This window comes from Cynocephalus volans, chromosome 8 (assembly GCF_027409185.1).
Source record: "Cynocephalus volans isolate mCynVol1 chromosome 8, mCynVol1.pri, whole genome shotgun sequence".
Lineage (NCBI taxonomy): Eukaryota > Metazoa > Chordata > Mammalia > Dermoptera > Cynocephalidae > Cynocephalus > Cynocephalus volans.
The window spans coordinates 68,704,040-68,717,899 of NC_084467.1; the positions used below are offsets into that span (position 1 = coordinate 68,704,040).

The following is a 13,860-nucleotide window of genomic DNA, read 5'->3' on the forward strand; positions in this document are numbered from 1 at the left end:
GCACATATAGTATTACTTTTGTCATATTTAAAATACCAGTAGTATGATTAAAATAATGCCTAATAAATGAAACATAAAATAAATTCCAACAAATGAAAGCTGCTATTATGTGGAAAAATTGAAATTTAAATTGCAACAATGTTGCATTTTATCAAAACGGTGTCACAAAGTTGTGATAATTTTCCTTATTAAATGAGATCATGTATAGGTCATTTAGAGCAGTTCATGACACATAATTATCATATGTATTTTATTTAATAAATGTTTATTAAGTATTTACTAGATATTTGTTACTGATTCAAGTAGTAAAAATACAACACTGAACAAAAAGTTTTTAGAAGCTGAAAAAAGCATTTGCATTGTTGACCTTAAATTCTGTTGGAAATGAAAAATTATTAAATGAGAAAATAAACCAAGGAAATAAGAAAGAAAGTGGTACAGAGGGTGGTCTGAGGAGGCCTTTCCTAGGAGATGACATTTAAGCAGATACTTCAATGAAGTAAGGATGAGCCCTGTAGACTTGGGAACAGAGGGTTCCATACAGGTGGAATGGCAATGGAAAAGTTCTGAAGTGAGACCGAATAGGGGTCTTCCAGAAACATCTAGAAACCAGGTAAGTTAGAGTAGAATGAGTGTGGTAAAAAATAGTAAAGACACAATCAGAGATAGACAAGGGCTAGATCACATAGACAACATTTTAGCAAGGTCTATAAAATTCTATGGAAAAAATATATACAGTTTATAAACTATAAATAATGTATAGTTTATATAATTAGAAAAAATATAATTATTTTTTCTAATTATATTTATATTTTATAAGCTGTATAAAATATAAATAATTTATATAAATAATTTATAGTTTATATAAATATATATAGTCTATACCATGGGATTTATCTAACAAGTATAAGGGTATATATCATACGTATATGATTGTGTGTATATATGTATTAGTTATATAAATGGTATATATATTGCATATATGATAGTGTGTGTATATGTATGCATTTATATAAAACCTGAAAATGAAAGGGTTCAAAAATTATAAAATATATGCAGTTTATAACTCTATACAATTGTATTTATCTAACAAGTATAGTAAGGTGTATGTGTAAGTATGTATATTTACACACACACATACATATACACACATATGTAATAGTGTGTGTATATACATATATGTATTTATATAAAACCTAATAATTCAAGGGTTTTGAAGATCAAAAAATTGATCTTCCAAACTTCTATTCTCAAGCAGCCATTGGAGAACATGCCACCACAATACATAAACGAACTAAGGAAGTAGATGACATTGGCTCGAGAAAACATGGAATAGGACACATGAGAGAGGTGAATGGTTATGTCAAGGCTGATGGTGAAAGGCATGCCCTGGCTGATAGCTGAGCAGCAGGCCAAAGAGTAGACACCCAGATGGAATCAAGTTTATAGAAGCTTGAGAAGGATGTCTCCAAGACAAGAAATTAGCCAATAGATAATCTAGGTACATAAATGTTTTGAGAGGAGATATGTAGTACTGTTTTGAAGACAAGTTAGTAATGGATAAACAGAAATATAAGCAAATGAAAATAGAGGAATTTATTAGCAACTGGAAAATGATTCAGATTTGTGATTCAGTTGTGATTAACACATAACAAATAATAATACCATACACATTGAAAACTGATTTTACCAAAAATTGGAAGTAAGCATGGGAAGATGGGTGGTTGGAAGAGTATATAGATTGAAGAGGAAGATGGATGTAAGAAAACTAAATCTGAGTCTTCCATAGATGGAAGTTAGTAGATAATGCCTATTTTTTTAGAAACTGAAAATAAGAGGAATTATTGAATTTTGGTTGAAGAAGATACAGGCTAAAGGAGAAGGATTTTCCTTTTTTTTTGTAAGAAACCAGAAACTTGAATATATTTATTAGCTGAGACACTGGCTTGGGAGATAGGCTGGGTAGGGATTCAGAGGACAGATTGGGCAAAGTATCACAGTTGTTGAGAGCATGGGTTCTGGAAGAAGACTGCATGTGACTGAAACCTTCTTCTATCAGTTGATTGCTGAGTGACCATAAGCAAATTAATTAATCTCTCAGAGTCTCAATTTCCTTAGGTATAAAATGGTGATAATAGTATATACCACATATGGTTCTCGTGAGGTCGAAATGAGTTCTTTCAAAGTAAATAACTTAGAATACTGCCTGGTCCAGCCTAAGTACCATATAAATACTGGTTGCTGTCCTTATTATTATCATCAGTTATTATAACTACAATTATTATTCCTCTGAGGTAATGTAGATGTATGCATTAGTTGGTCAAGTCACAGATACATTATTTGGGAATCAGGACACTAAAGATGTTATGTATAAGATAGCTTCTTTTGTGGAGAGTTCTTGTTTAAATGTGCTTTTTTTTTTCTTTGTCAAGCAGGGATTGGTGAGGTGGGTTGCCACTGGCAACTCTTCAGCTGCCAAAACGTTCCACTGATAAAAACTAGAAAAGCATCAGACCGTGTAAAAGAACAATATTTGGTTTCTAGTGTTAAAAAGGTCTTTTGCATTTAGCATCTGAAAAATAAATCTAAGTTGAGACCAGCCCTACAAGAAATCTTCAAGGGAGTCCTAAATCTGGAATCCAAAAAATGACAATCACCAATAGTTTCCACTTTTTTAAAATTTTTTTATTTTTTTTTATTTTTTTTTTATTTTTGCAACTTTCTTCATGTTTGAAATCACTTCAATATAAAAATTTCCAAAACTGGAAAAGGAGGTGGGTATCTCACATCTCCCATATCCCACGCGGTGATCCAACTTGGTGTCCTCCACAGTAGATGAGTTTCCACTTTTTTGAACATTTTACTTCATATCTTTTTCTCTCAACATTATGCTTGTCATCGTTTAGGTCTGAGATATTATTTACTTGCATTTAGTTTCTTTCTACATTAAATGCCTTTATTTAACAGTGACACATTTGTATTGTGTGCAAGTATACATATTCTTTTTGTTTAGAAAGTCTCCCTTACCCACTGTAAATATGCACATATAATTGGCCAGCTTCAAGGTTCTCCATATGGAGCTTCAGAGGTACTTCAACCATATACCAGAACTGAAATTATCAACTGTGAAAAGGTAGCAAGCAATCTATCATTTTGAGTTTGCCCATTCATTTTTAACTAAAATAACTAAATACTTGGTTAGTTCTAATCATGTTTTTTATTGTAAAGATTTAATTATATGTTTGAAAAATGATTTAGAATTCAAAATAAAAGAGTAAAATGGTCTTTACTAATTTCTTTATGAAATATTGTAAACTTCTATATGATGTATTTTAATCAACACCCAAATCCCTGCAAATATTATTTTAAATGACAAGTGCTAACCAAACACGTCCCTTATTAGACAAGTGATATTTACCTCATTGACTGTGATACTTTTTTGTAACTCATTCCCTGAACATATAGAAACTTCCAAAATCAAGCATACTTAAAAATAGAACTAAAATATATCTTAATTTCAGAGAGTCAGATATGTGAATTCTTTGGTAGTGACTGGAAAGTTTAAAGAGCACTGAAAGTACAAAAATATTTTATAGAAAAATTAGTTGAAAACACTTTACTCTTCTACTGTAATTTTGAATCTGTATTTTTAAACTCAAGAACTCACATATAATTGAAGTGACAAACACACAGAAAAGTCCACTTCTATGAATACAGCACAATCATAACTAACCACCACCAGAAAACAACTTACCTTTATGTGACTTAAAGTAAATGTTACTTTTTCAAGTTCATACAATGTTGGTGGGCTTGAGTTAATCGAGACTGAAATTACTGAAGAGATGACTCTTTCCTCCTCTTCAGAGTTACCATAATCTTGAGGTTCCAATAATAAATTGTCAGATGATGAAAGCAAGGGACCAATACTCTTATAGTATAAAAATGCAACTGCAACATTGCCTATCAATCAAATAAGTATACTTAATGAATTCTTATAAAACAAAATTGTACTCAGGCTCTTAAAATAAACATAGTAATTGAACAGACACAAATTTTACTCTAAGGGAGTCATATGAATTACACATGCACTGAAGAGTGGGCCACAATAAGCCCATGACTACATCATCAAACCCTATTATGACTTATATTCTCTGACCTCTATGAATCCAAAAACGGTCATGAACTGTAGCATCCCCTTTCTACAAACTATATTTTTAAGAGAAAAATAGTCCTAGATAAATTCATGTCCAAATCCTAAGAACCGAGGTGTGAATTGTAACCACTTAAAAGATAAAATTTTGAGTTATTACTTTCATGTGCAAATATATAAATTGGAGAGCTATTAGGAGAAAATGATCACAGGCTTATAGAATTAGGAAAATTTTTAACTGAACAAGTTGTGACATACTACTGAGTTCAACCTTATGTCCACTGAAATGCTTCCTGTTTAATATTGGTGACATATACTTATATAGTGTCAGGGTAGAAAACTATGGTTTTATAATAAAAAGATAGCAGACTTTTGTTAAGAGAATCCACACATTTGTTAAATATGAGAGACAGTCATTTATCCGTGCCACTGACACTCCCCAAATGCAATGCATCAACATAACTTATTACTACAAAGTCATAAATACAAAGTTGATAGTATCATCAAAAACAAGGGACTCTTATCAAAATTGGAAATCTCCATAATAAATAGTGTTCTTTTGATATGATTATGTGAGCTAGAAGTTCCCTAAGTGTATTGTCATTCATGTATCTTAATCTAACAAGGCACTGCGGCAGAGGTTACTAAGAACCTTGCATTGCTTACAGCATTTTTCTGAACTGCCAACTTAGAAAACTTATAGCAAAGAAAGAAATGGATGTTAGTATAACATGGTTGGGCTAGTGAAATTATGACTCCAAGAGATGACAACTACCCCAGCCTTTGCTATGGACAGACCAGGGCTGGAAGCAGGACCCGGAAACCTTTTGGGTCAAGGTGGCCTGGTCCAGTTGATGAACCAGTTTATGAGATGGTGACTTCTCAGGGGTCATAGTAGGGGATGGTCCAAAGTCAAATGAAGAATCAAAAAGGTAAGATGAATTTTTAAAATGTATTAATTACTGCTACCTTTTCTAAAGGAAAATATTTATTTAACATCAATTTTTGACTTTGGGTGGAGGAGGGCGGCACAGAATGCTCGAAAATCCCTTTTCACACCTTTTATGAATACTGTTGTAGTATTTGTGCATTCTCATCAATGCGAACTTCTTCCAATTCTCATGATTTCTCACTAACTCCAGGCCTGATTTAGCTTTAAACCTCTTACCTTACCAAATCTGTATGTGCCATCTATCAAAAATTAGGGGTTCATTCACTAATGAAAAGTACTAAAAACTTGGAATCATTTGAAAAGAATAGGACATTTCCTACTAAATCATCATCCATCCATTCTTCCTCATTTTTCTTCTTTACAATTTTTATTCCAGTCTTTTTTGTCCTATGATCTTTCTAATATCTGTTAACATTACCATATCTTAACAAAGAACAGGATGCAGCCTTTAATTCCATAAATAGAATATACAATTGAGCATCTAATTAGTGCAAATAAGTGTAAGTTCTGGAGACTTTACCTCAGAATTATTATTTATATACATTTGTTAGATGATTCCCATTCTGCAGCTCTTCTTCCTTATCCCTATCTATGTCGTTTAGTTACTTCTATTTCTTTCGAATAAAATTAATAAATTTTGTTACTATGGTCCAATTAGGAGTTGCACTCCAGACTGCTGGGAAACTATCAGGGTGGTAGGAGTTATGGTTTTAAATTCCAAGATAAATTTTTGCCCACATATGCTATGCAATTAACCTGTTAGAGAATCATTGTTCTGAAATTGCTTTATGCTACTTTCTCTTGAGAATAACTAAAAACACCATCTCAGTAAGGTTTCATATGCTGCTTTATTTTGTCATCTAAATACTGTCCCACTATATAAGTAATTTAAAAACAAATATGTGGAATCTCTCAACAAAAGTCTATTATCTTTTTATCATAGAATCATAGTTTATTGCATTCGATCTTGTTCTGCTATTCTCAACTGCTCCTGCTTACCCTTCTAATATTCAGTCTATAAAAAAGATTAAAAATCCACCTCTGCTGCACAGACCTTCTTTATTTTCCTAATGAAAATGTGCAGTTTAAAATAATATACGTATTTTATTAATGAATTTTTTCAGTAAATGAATAATCACATGCAGACATCATTGAGAGAATTTGAAAGTCTGTTAGATTTGTCCTTATTTTTAATATCCAACCTTGAGAAAAATACATTTTCTTACTGTGCTTTATCGAGAGCTGATATTACTGTCCCTTTCAAATGTTAGTTTGTATGCATGATCATTAAATATAACAAAGCTACTATACAGAATCTTTTTGAGAGATTAATTCCATGACAATTTAATCATCTGTCACTATAATAGGTATTTTCAATGTTTTTTTCCTCCCAACTTCTGAACACTACTTAAATTGTCTTTGAAATTTCAACCATTTAAAATGTTTTTTGGTTTTCCTCCCAAGCATTATACGTATTCTTGGTTAATTAGAATAAGATATAATAGGATAAGATAGGTTAAGAGCCAAAAGTTCAATAGTAATATGACTTAGTTACTTTTGCTTTGTTTGTGACCACCTATTTCTTAACTTTTGTATAGAAAATGACAAGAATGGAGAGAATAATATTGATGGATTAGAAAAAATGTCACATCAGTGCAGTAAAAAAATAAAAAGGACATTCTTCTGAGAGTGAATATGCAGAATATTTTTAACTTAAAGAAAACACATCCTTTTATGAAACAGTGTCTATACATAATACTATATGTTTGTTGTTGTTTATATTTTTCATTTGTATTTATGACCATACATACATTCTTTAAGAAAATATTACAATTCATGTTTTTCCTAGGTAATATATTTTTACCTATATGAGAATAACAACAAAAATTCTATTAGCACAGATTTTTCTAAGTGTCAGGCAACTTGCTTGACTCTTCTTAGATGACAAGGAAAAAGATTTCTTTTTAGGAAGGGCTGATTTCTGTGTTAACTCTCTTTCCTCTAGTATTGGTCCTGTACTGTCTGCTGATGTGCACGGAGTCAAATCTGCTAACTTTGCATCTTCATTCCATTATTTATAAAGAAGGCTCTTAAGCTAAATAATCATTAAGTTGCCTGCTAGTACTAGCATTCTCTGATTCAATTTTTTTTAAAAATGCTGCCTTTAGTTTAGTTGAAGAGTTTTTTTGTACAAAGACTAAGAAATGACAAATGGAAAGTGAAATCTAGGCTAAAACAATAACTTTGTTTAAAAAAAATCTCTATTTTTCTTCCTCAGATAATCAAAAATTCAGTCTCATGATGAACAATATGAAGGATTACTGAGGAAGAAATATTAAAAGAACTCTATGTAAATTATAGCATCTTTGCTGCAAAAGTAGTAGTAAAATCAGAAGCCTTTTGTATATATTTTCATTAGAATCTCAGAAATATCAGAACATTACAGAGGTTAGAGGTAAGAGAAGGACAGATATTATCAGCTGAAATTCTCCCCAATTACGTATATAAGAATGAAAATCTCATGTACAAATATGAATACTCTGTACAGAACCATCAAATTTTTAATAGGAAACCATGAATGCTCTATATGCACAGAATATAATCAACTGCATTATAAGTGTTTATTGCAAATTCATTAGCATATTTTACATAAGATTCTTAAAGTCTTACCATCTGAATCATATGCAGCTTTTCTCTTTGGAAATATCTTTATATAATCTCCATTCACAGTCATATGGGGATGAATATGTTTCATGTGATATGAATCAAAAAAGAAAACTTTGAGAGCTGAAACAAAATCATGAAAATCGTAAATTCTCCAAAATTAGTTTAATCAATATACATAATCAATATATTTAATTATTTACAATTTTATCCATCATTATTGTATTTTAACTTCTTATTTATGGCAAATCAAATAGAATGAACATATTCTGAACATGTTCGGACAGTTTATATCTTAAAATATGACTCAAATTTTAATTTTTTTATTTCACTATAGCACTCATGGTTTAATTTAATCTTTATTGAATTAAATAAAAGATAAAATATGTATACACTCAAGAAAGATATAAATCATAATTTATAAAGCTAAGACATAGAACTAAAATGTCTTATAGTATAGTATCTTTAATATAACTTAATATTTAAATGGTGATTTAATTAAATTCTTGAGTGATAATTCCCTTACATGGTGTATTTTCACCTTTCGATGCAGAAATATCATAGAAATGTAGGACACCTATATATTAATCACAATGCTTGCAGCATTAATATTGAGTAAGTGGTAAATCCTGATGAGATAATGATTTTTGTATATTTACTGTTGCATAGCAGGATGCCACCCAGAGAATGCAGTAAAGATATATGCAATGATTATTTCAGAAAATGTACCTTGTTTGTTTACTCAGAACAACTTCATAGGCATCCTCAGTTTGACCCAAGATTCTGAATGCTTTTAGTATGAAATTGCATGAAGCAAGAAACATTCTAATTTACTATGTTGATTGCTTCATATTATGAAAAGGCAGAGGATTCCTAAAAAGAAATTTAAATATACTACACCCATAAAATCTTATGTAAAGTCAAGCTAGATTCTAACAAGTCATGAGTTGACTGATTCAAAATGACAAGAGGATAATGTACTCTGAGCATTTAACTGTTAAAACAGTTCAGGAATAGGAAAAAGTAAACATGATAGGAATGAGGCAGTACTTATACCTTCATACTTTTTACTAGTACTTCATTCATATTTCTCTTGTAATATGCATCGCCATTCATTTTTACATTGATAAAACTATGACTGATTAAATCAACAATATTTTAAATACCCACCCTCCCCCTTTGAAAATAGCTTGTCTGGGAAAAACTATAGCTTTAAAATTGGCCTTCGCTTCTTACCTATGTCACTTGAATTAGTATCAAACTGAGTGGTCTTTTGCAAGTTCTGAGATATCCTTAAGGTAGCTTGTTCAGCAGTGTGCATCAGTTTTGTAAGATGAGTTATCCTATGATTTGCAGATAACTTGTCCCAGACTGTAAATGTATCCTTTTGAACAAAATTATTCAACGTTTTTACAAATTCCTATTCGAAAAAAAAGTATCTTTTAAAAATGTTGGAATCCTACAACTAATCACAGATGTGAGGAAAAATTTAAGGCTCAATTATGTTGAGTTAAAGCTTAATATACTTACAGTAAGAGTTGAATTAGAAAGGGTGTCCTTAGCTGAGATAGTGTTATTCACGTAAGCTAGTAATGGGGATGATTCAGCTAATATTTCTATATATGTAATTATATCCACTGGTGAAAGATCTGTCAGAGTATTTCTGTAGACTTCTTGTAGTAAAGCCATAGGTTCTTCTATGGGTCTAATCTGAGCAAAAATGAGTCCAGAAAAAAAAACAAAACAAATGATTTAGAGTTCTTTTGGAGCTTTTCAATAGTAAAACTTGTATGTTAAATTTAATCTGAGGTTGATTTTCTTGTTCTATAGTTAAATATCAGAATAAACCTAAACCATAGCATGCAGCACTAAAACCTGAATTTATTTACAAAAGATTAGCAAATAACTTAAAAAGGATAGAAGTTACTTTAGAAAAGAAACAGAGCATGCTTGAAGTGATAATATTTTAAAAAATTAGCTTTTAGAATACTACTTATTCAATATAGAATTATATCCTAGCCAATGAGTCTACCCTAAGAGTTAAGCTCTTTAGTACTTATAAATATTGATATCCTAAGTAATAAATTATAACTTAATAATTTGAATTAGATTTTAATCAACCAAAGAAAATTCTTTACAATGTGATTAAATGGAAATTTGCTTTCGCTGATATTTGATTACTCATGTTGAAGTTCACATTTTCAATCACATGATGATAATTTTATGAATGTCCTACTTTATTTGCTCTTTGAAATATTCACTTTGAAGTACAAAATCTAGTTGCATTAAATTACATCTCCTTAACATGAGGGAATGGGTCTGGAGTCAAAGCACATTTTACTATTTTATTCATCAATTTTCTTTACATGTGGAAAAGAATTTTTCAGTATACCAAATAATGAGGAAGTAACATAAATTTAATATGTAAAAGTCTTTTTTCAATACTCTGGGGATTTTCAAATTAATCCTATCTGTGATGCAAATGTAGTACTTGGATCTCTATGTGTAAACAGTTTCAACTCTACATGAAGTTCAACTGCTAGCTACTCTTCCTGAAATGTGATATTTAAAGCACTTTAACTGAAACCAAAATGTCAAAGTGAAATATTTAACTCAACTAGTCTACTTACTTTTGTTAAAGTTTTATTAATATTTGTAGCAGTGCAGGCATTATCTAAATGGCAGTTTGCATTCACATTCTCTGTAGAAAAAGAAAATAGATTATGATAACAGGACTTTCTTTTCAGTTTTGGAATATACTATATTTTACAGAAAATGGGAGAAAGTAGTTTTAAGGGACCCAGGATATGTTAACTATATAAAACATGTCTACATCTTCCATTAAATACAACCATGCCCCTCCCCCCACTTTTTAGCTTATTTTATAGAAAATAAAGGAATGCTGGCACATTTTTGGGAAGGTGCAGCTCTTTTATACTTCACAATTATGTAGTACATATTTTATATAGTTCTTTGATAATACATAATTTTTTTATTGGTTATGAATATTCATGAGATACAAAGCTGATTGTCACCACTCAATGCCCGAGATATGGCCAGATCCATACAGACAGCATACCCATTACCACAAATTACAATGATACCCCATGTTCCCCACCCCATTATCCTCAACCTCCCTTCCTATTCCACCTTTCCCCCACTCCATTTTGTATCCTGAGGTATGCTCTCTCCCTCTGCAAGTCCAACACACCACTGTGGTCTTTCTTTCCTTCCTTCTTTCTCTCTTAGCTCCCACATGTGAGTGAGCACATGTGGTACTTATCCCTCTGTGCTTTTCTTGTTTCACTCAACATAAGTTTCTCCAAGCTCATCCATATTGTTGCTAATGGAAGAATTTCATTCTTTTTTATGGCAGAGTAGTATTACATGGTGTATATACACAACATTTTCCTCATCCAATCGTCCACTGATGGACATTTAAATTGGTTCCATATCTTGGCTATTGTAAACAGAGTTGCAATGAACATTGGAGTGCAGGTATCCATTTGACATGATGATTTCCATTCCTTTGGGTATGTACTCAGAAGTGGGATTACTGGATCATATGGAAGATCTGTCTGTAGTTGTCTGAGAAACCTCCATACTGTTTTCCTTAGTGGTTGTATTGATTTACCATCCCACCAACATGTAGGAGTATTCCCTTCTCTCTGCATCCTCACCAGCATGTGTTATTCTCTGTCTTTTTGATTATAGCCAGTCTAACTGGGGTGAGATGAAATCTCAGTGTGGTTTTAATTTGCATTTCCTTGATGACTAGTGATGTCGGGCATTTTTTCATGTACCTGTTGGCCATTTGTATGCATTCTTTTGAAAAATATCTATCCAGTTCCTTTGCCCATTTTTTAATTGAGTTATTTGTTTTTTTACTGTGTAATTGCTTGAGTTCCTTCTATATTGTGGATATTAATCCCTTGCTGGATGCATAGTTAGCAAAAATTTTCTCCCACTCTCTCATAATACATAAAATTTAACAGTATAATTTACCTTGACAGTAAGTGCCATCCTTAGGTGTGAAGTGTGATTTTCCTGTGGATGTCTGATAACCTTCCTTGCAGGAGCAGTTATATCCACCGTTCACATTTTCACATACTGCATGATCACCACAGACAACTGATTCACTGCACTCATCTATATCTGGAAATATTTGAAAAATTATTAAAAAAATTTTTTTTAATTTACTGCTCATATAGTTGCTACCTTGTCGACAACAGTACTACATATGGTTAGTGATTTCATTTCAAATTTCACAAAATAGCAAGGAAAAAGGAAAATCCAATCATCTGGAAAGTGGAAGAGCAAACATTGCCTCATAGATTTTTTAATTCTAATTTAGCCAATCCACTTTGCCAGAGTATGGAAAATTTTATTCATGGGCCAACCTCTGAAATTACTTTCCGAATAGCATGCTTCATCAACGAAGTCATCAAAGTAATTTCCATCACTGACAATGTAACATTTAGTTCTAATTTAATAAAAACCCAATTTAAAAAATACATTTAAAATTATTTGTTTTCTAGTATTAAACTAAATTGATTGTAACAAGTCAGTTTAGAGTAATTTGGAGGATAAAAGAGTGACCCACTTTCTTTCCAAAGCTTCATTTTTGCATGTAAGTTAACCTGAAAAGCAAGATGTAGTGGAATGTGTGATTCAACTCCCTTAAAATGTTACCAAACTTCCTGTTTTTACTTAGGTTATATTATAGTTCCTAGTACACAATCATCACAGGTAAAGTAATAAATTGTAAAAAATTAAGTCAGATTCTCAGTAGCTGTATATTGAAGCCACAATAAGGTTGCTGGGTTTTAAGCTCGCAAAACTTATATTCTTAATTTAAAATGCTACATACTATAGTGAAATGTGCCTTAAACTTATAAATACAGTATAAAATATTCTGCCAGTATAGGGAATGATTCCAAGAAATTCAAGAGTCCAAATCATCACATTAAATTAATGCAAAGTTTTTTTGTTCCTAGCTGAGTTTTAACATCTTAGAGATACTTTCTGTTAAATAAACGAATGAACCTGTAATCTTAAGTTTACAATTTGATTTTCTCTTTTAAATGAATAGGGTGGCACAATACTGTTTGCTATAAAAGGGGGGGGATAATCAAAGTCTAATTTAAAATGTCATCTAGCGAGTTATGTTACATGCAGCTGGTCCTAATTTCTCATTTAAAAACACAATAAAGGCACAGGAAAACATCTGAACTCCCACTACTAAACGCTGGAATTGACAGTGAGCCTCTTGCTAGATTCTTGAAGAAATTTCCATTAGCTAGAAAGGTGATGTTGCCAGATTTAAAAAGACAACGAGAAGCCCAGATCTGAAAGAAGGTTAGAAAACCTCTTGTTCTGACCAGTCTACGTAGTCACCATGTGTATTAACCCACAAAGCCGAGTAGTACACTCCTTCTCAAGCAACAGGAGTGCTGCTGAGCAGCCGTGCCCCTCTTTCTCGTGTTTCTATGTATATTCAGAAACGACCACTCCACAAAAGCAAATGGACAGAAAATAAAGGCGAGAAGCAGTTGACTCTCGTGACATGGAGAACTGTCAAGAGCAGCATTCTAGGCTGGGCTAAAGACCATAGGGACCCAAATAGTACAGCTAGGGTTGTTATTTTTCAGGAAATCAATGAAATGAAAAAAAAAAAAAAAAAAAGGAACTAAAGCAAAGTCAAGTCTTTTTTGGAGCGGAACTCTTGAAGTAACACACGCTGTACCCCAACTAGGAAAATGCCCCCGTGGAGGTGTGAACAGATCCATGAAGTATCATTAATAGAACAATCAATTTCATGGGCAATAATTTTATTAAGTTCTTTGAATACTCACGCTTTATAGTTTTAGATGCCTTAGAAGGATAATGGTAAATGAGGTGTTAATTTCTCTCATTTTCAAAACCAGTTAAATATGCAACATTCTTGAGAACTTCATCCCAAACCCAGTCTCTGAGCAACATAAAATCCCTGGTTCTACAAACTCGATTTGCAGCCTCCCTCCTGTGCTTTGGACTTAAGTGCACACAGTCTCGGTATTCATAACTGAATCTGTTTCAGCCTTCCCCTGCACCT

General features: G+C 32.0%; 1 protein-coding gene across 2 annotated transcripts in view; it reads right to left on the minus strand.

Annotated features, from left to right (window-relative positions):
* ADGRL4 (adhesion G protein-coupled receptor L4) overlaps positions 1–13,860 on the minus strand; it is a 109,259-nt gene that overhangs the window by 23,618 nt on the left and 71,781 nt on the right. For both annotated transcript variants that reach the window (XM_063106098.1, XM_063106099.1), the window contains exons 4-9: positions 11,772–11,921; positions 10,397–10,467; positions 9,297–9,476; positions 9,003–9,186; positions 7,773–7,889; positions 3,755–3,960 (exon numbers count right to left, since the gene is read on the minus strand). In XM_063106098.1, coding sequence (XP_062962168.1) covers positions 3,755–3,960; positions 7,773–7,889; positions 9,003–9,186; positions 9,297–9,476; positions 10,397–10,467; positions 11,772–11,921 — 908 coding nt within the window. The remainder of the gene's footprint in view (positions 1–3,754; positions 3,961–7,772; positions 7,890–9,002; positions 9,187–9,296; positions 9,477–10,396; positions 10,468–11,771; positions 11,922–13,860) is intronic.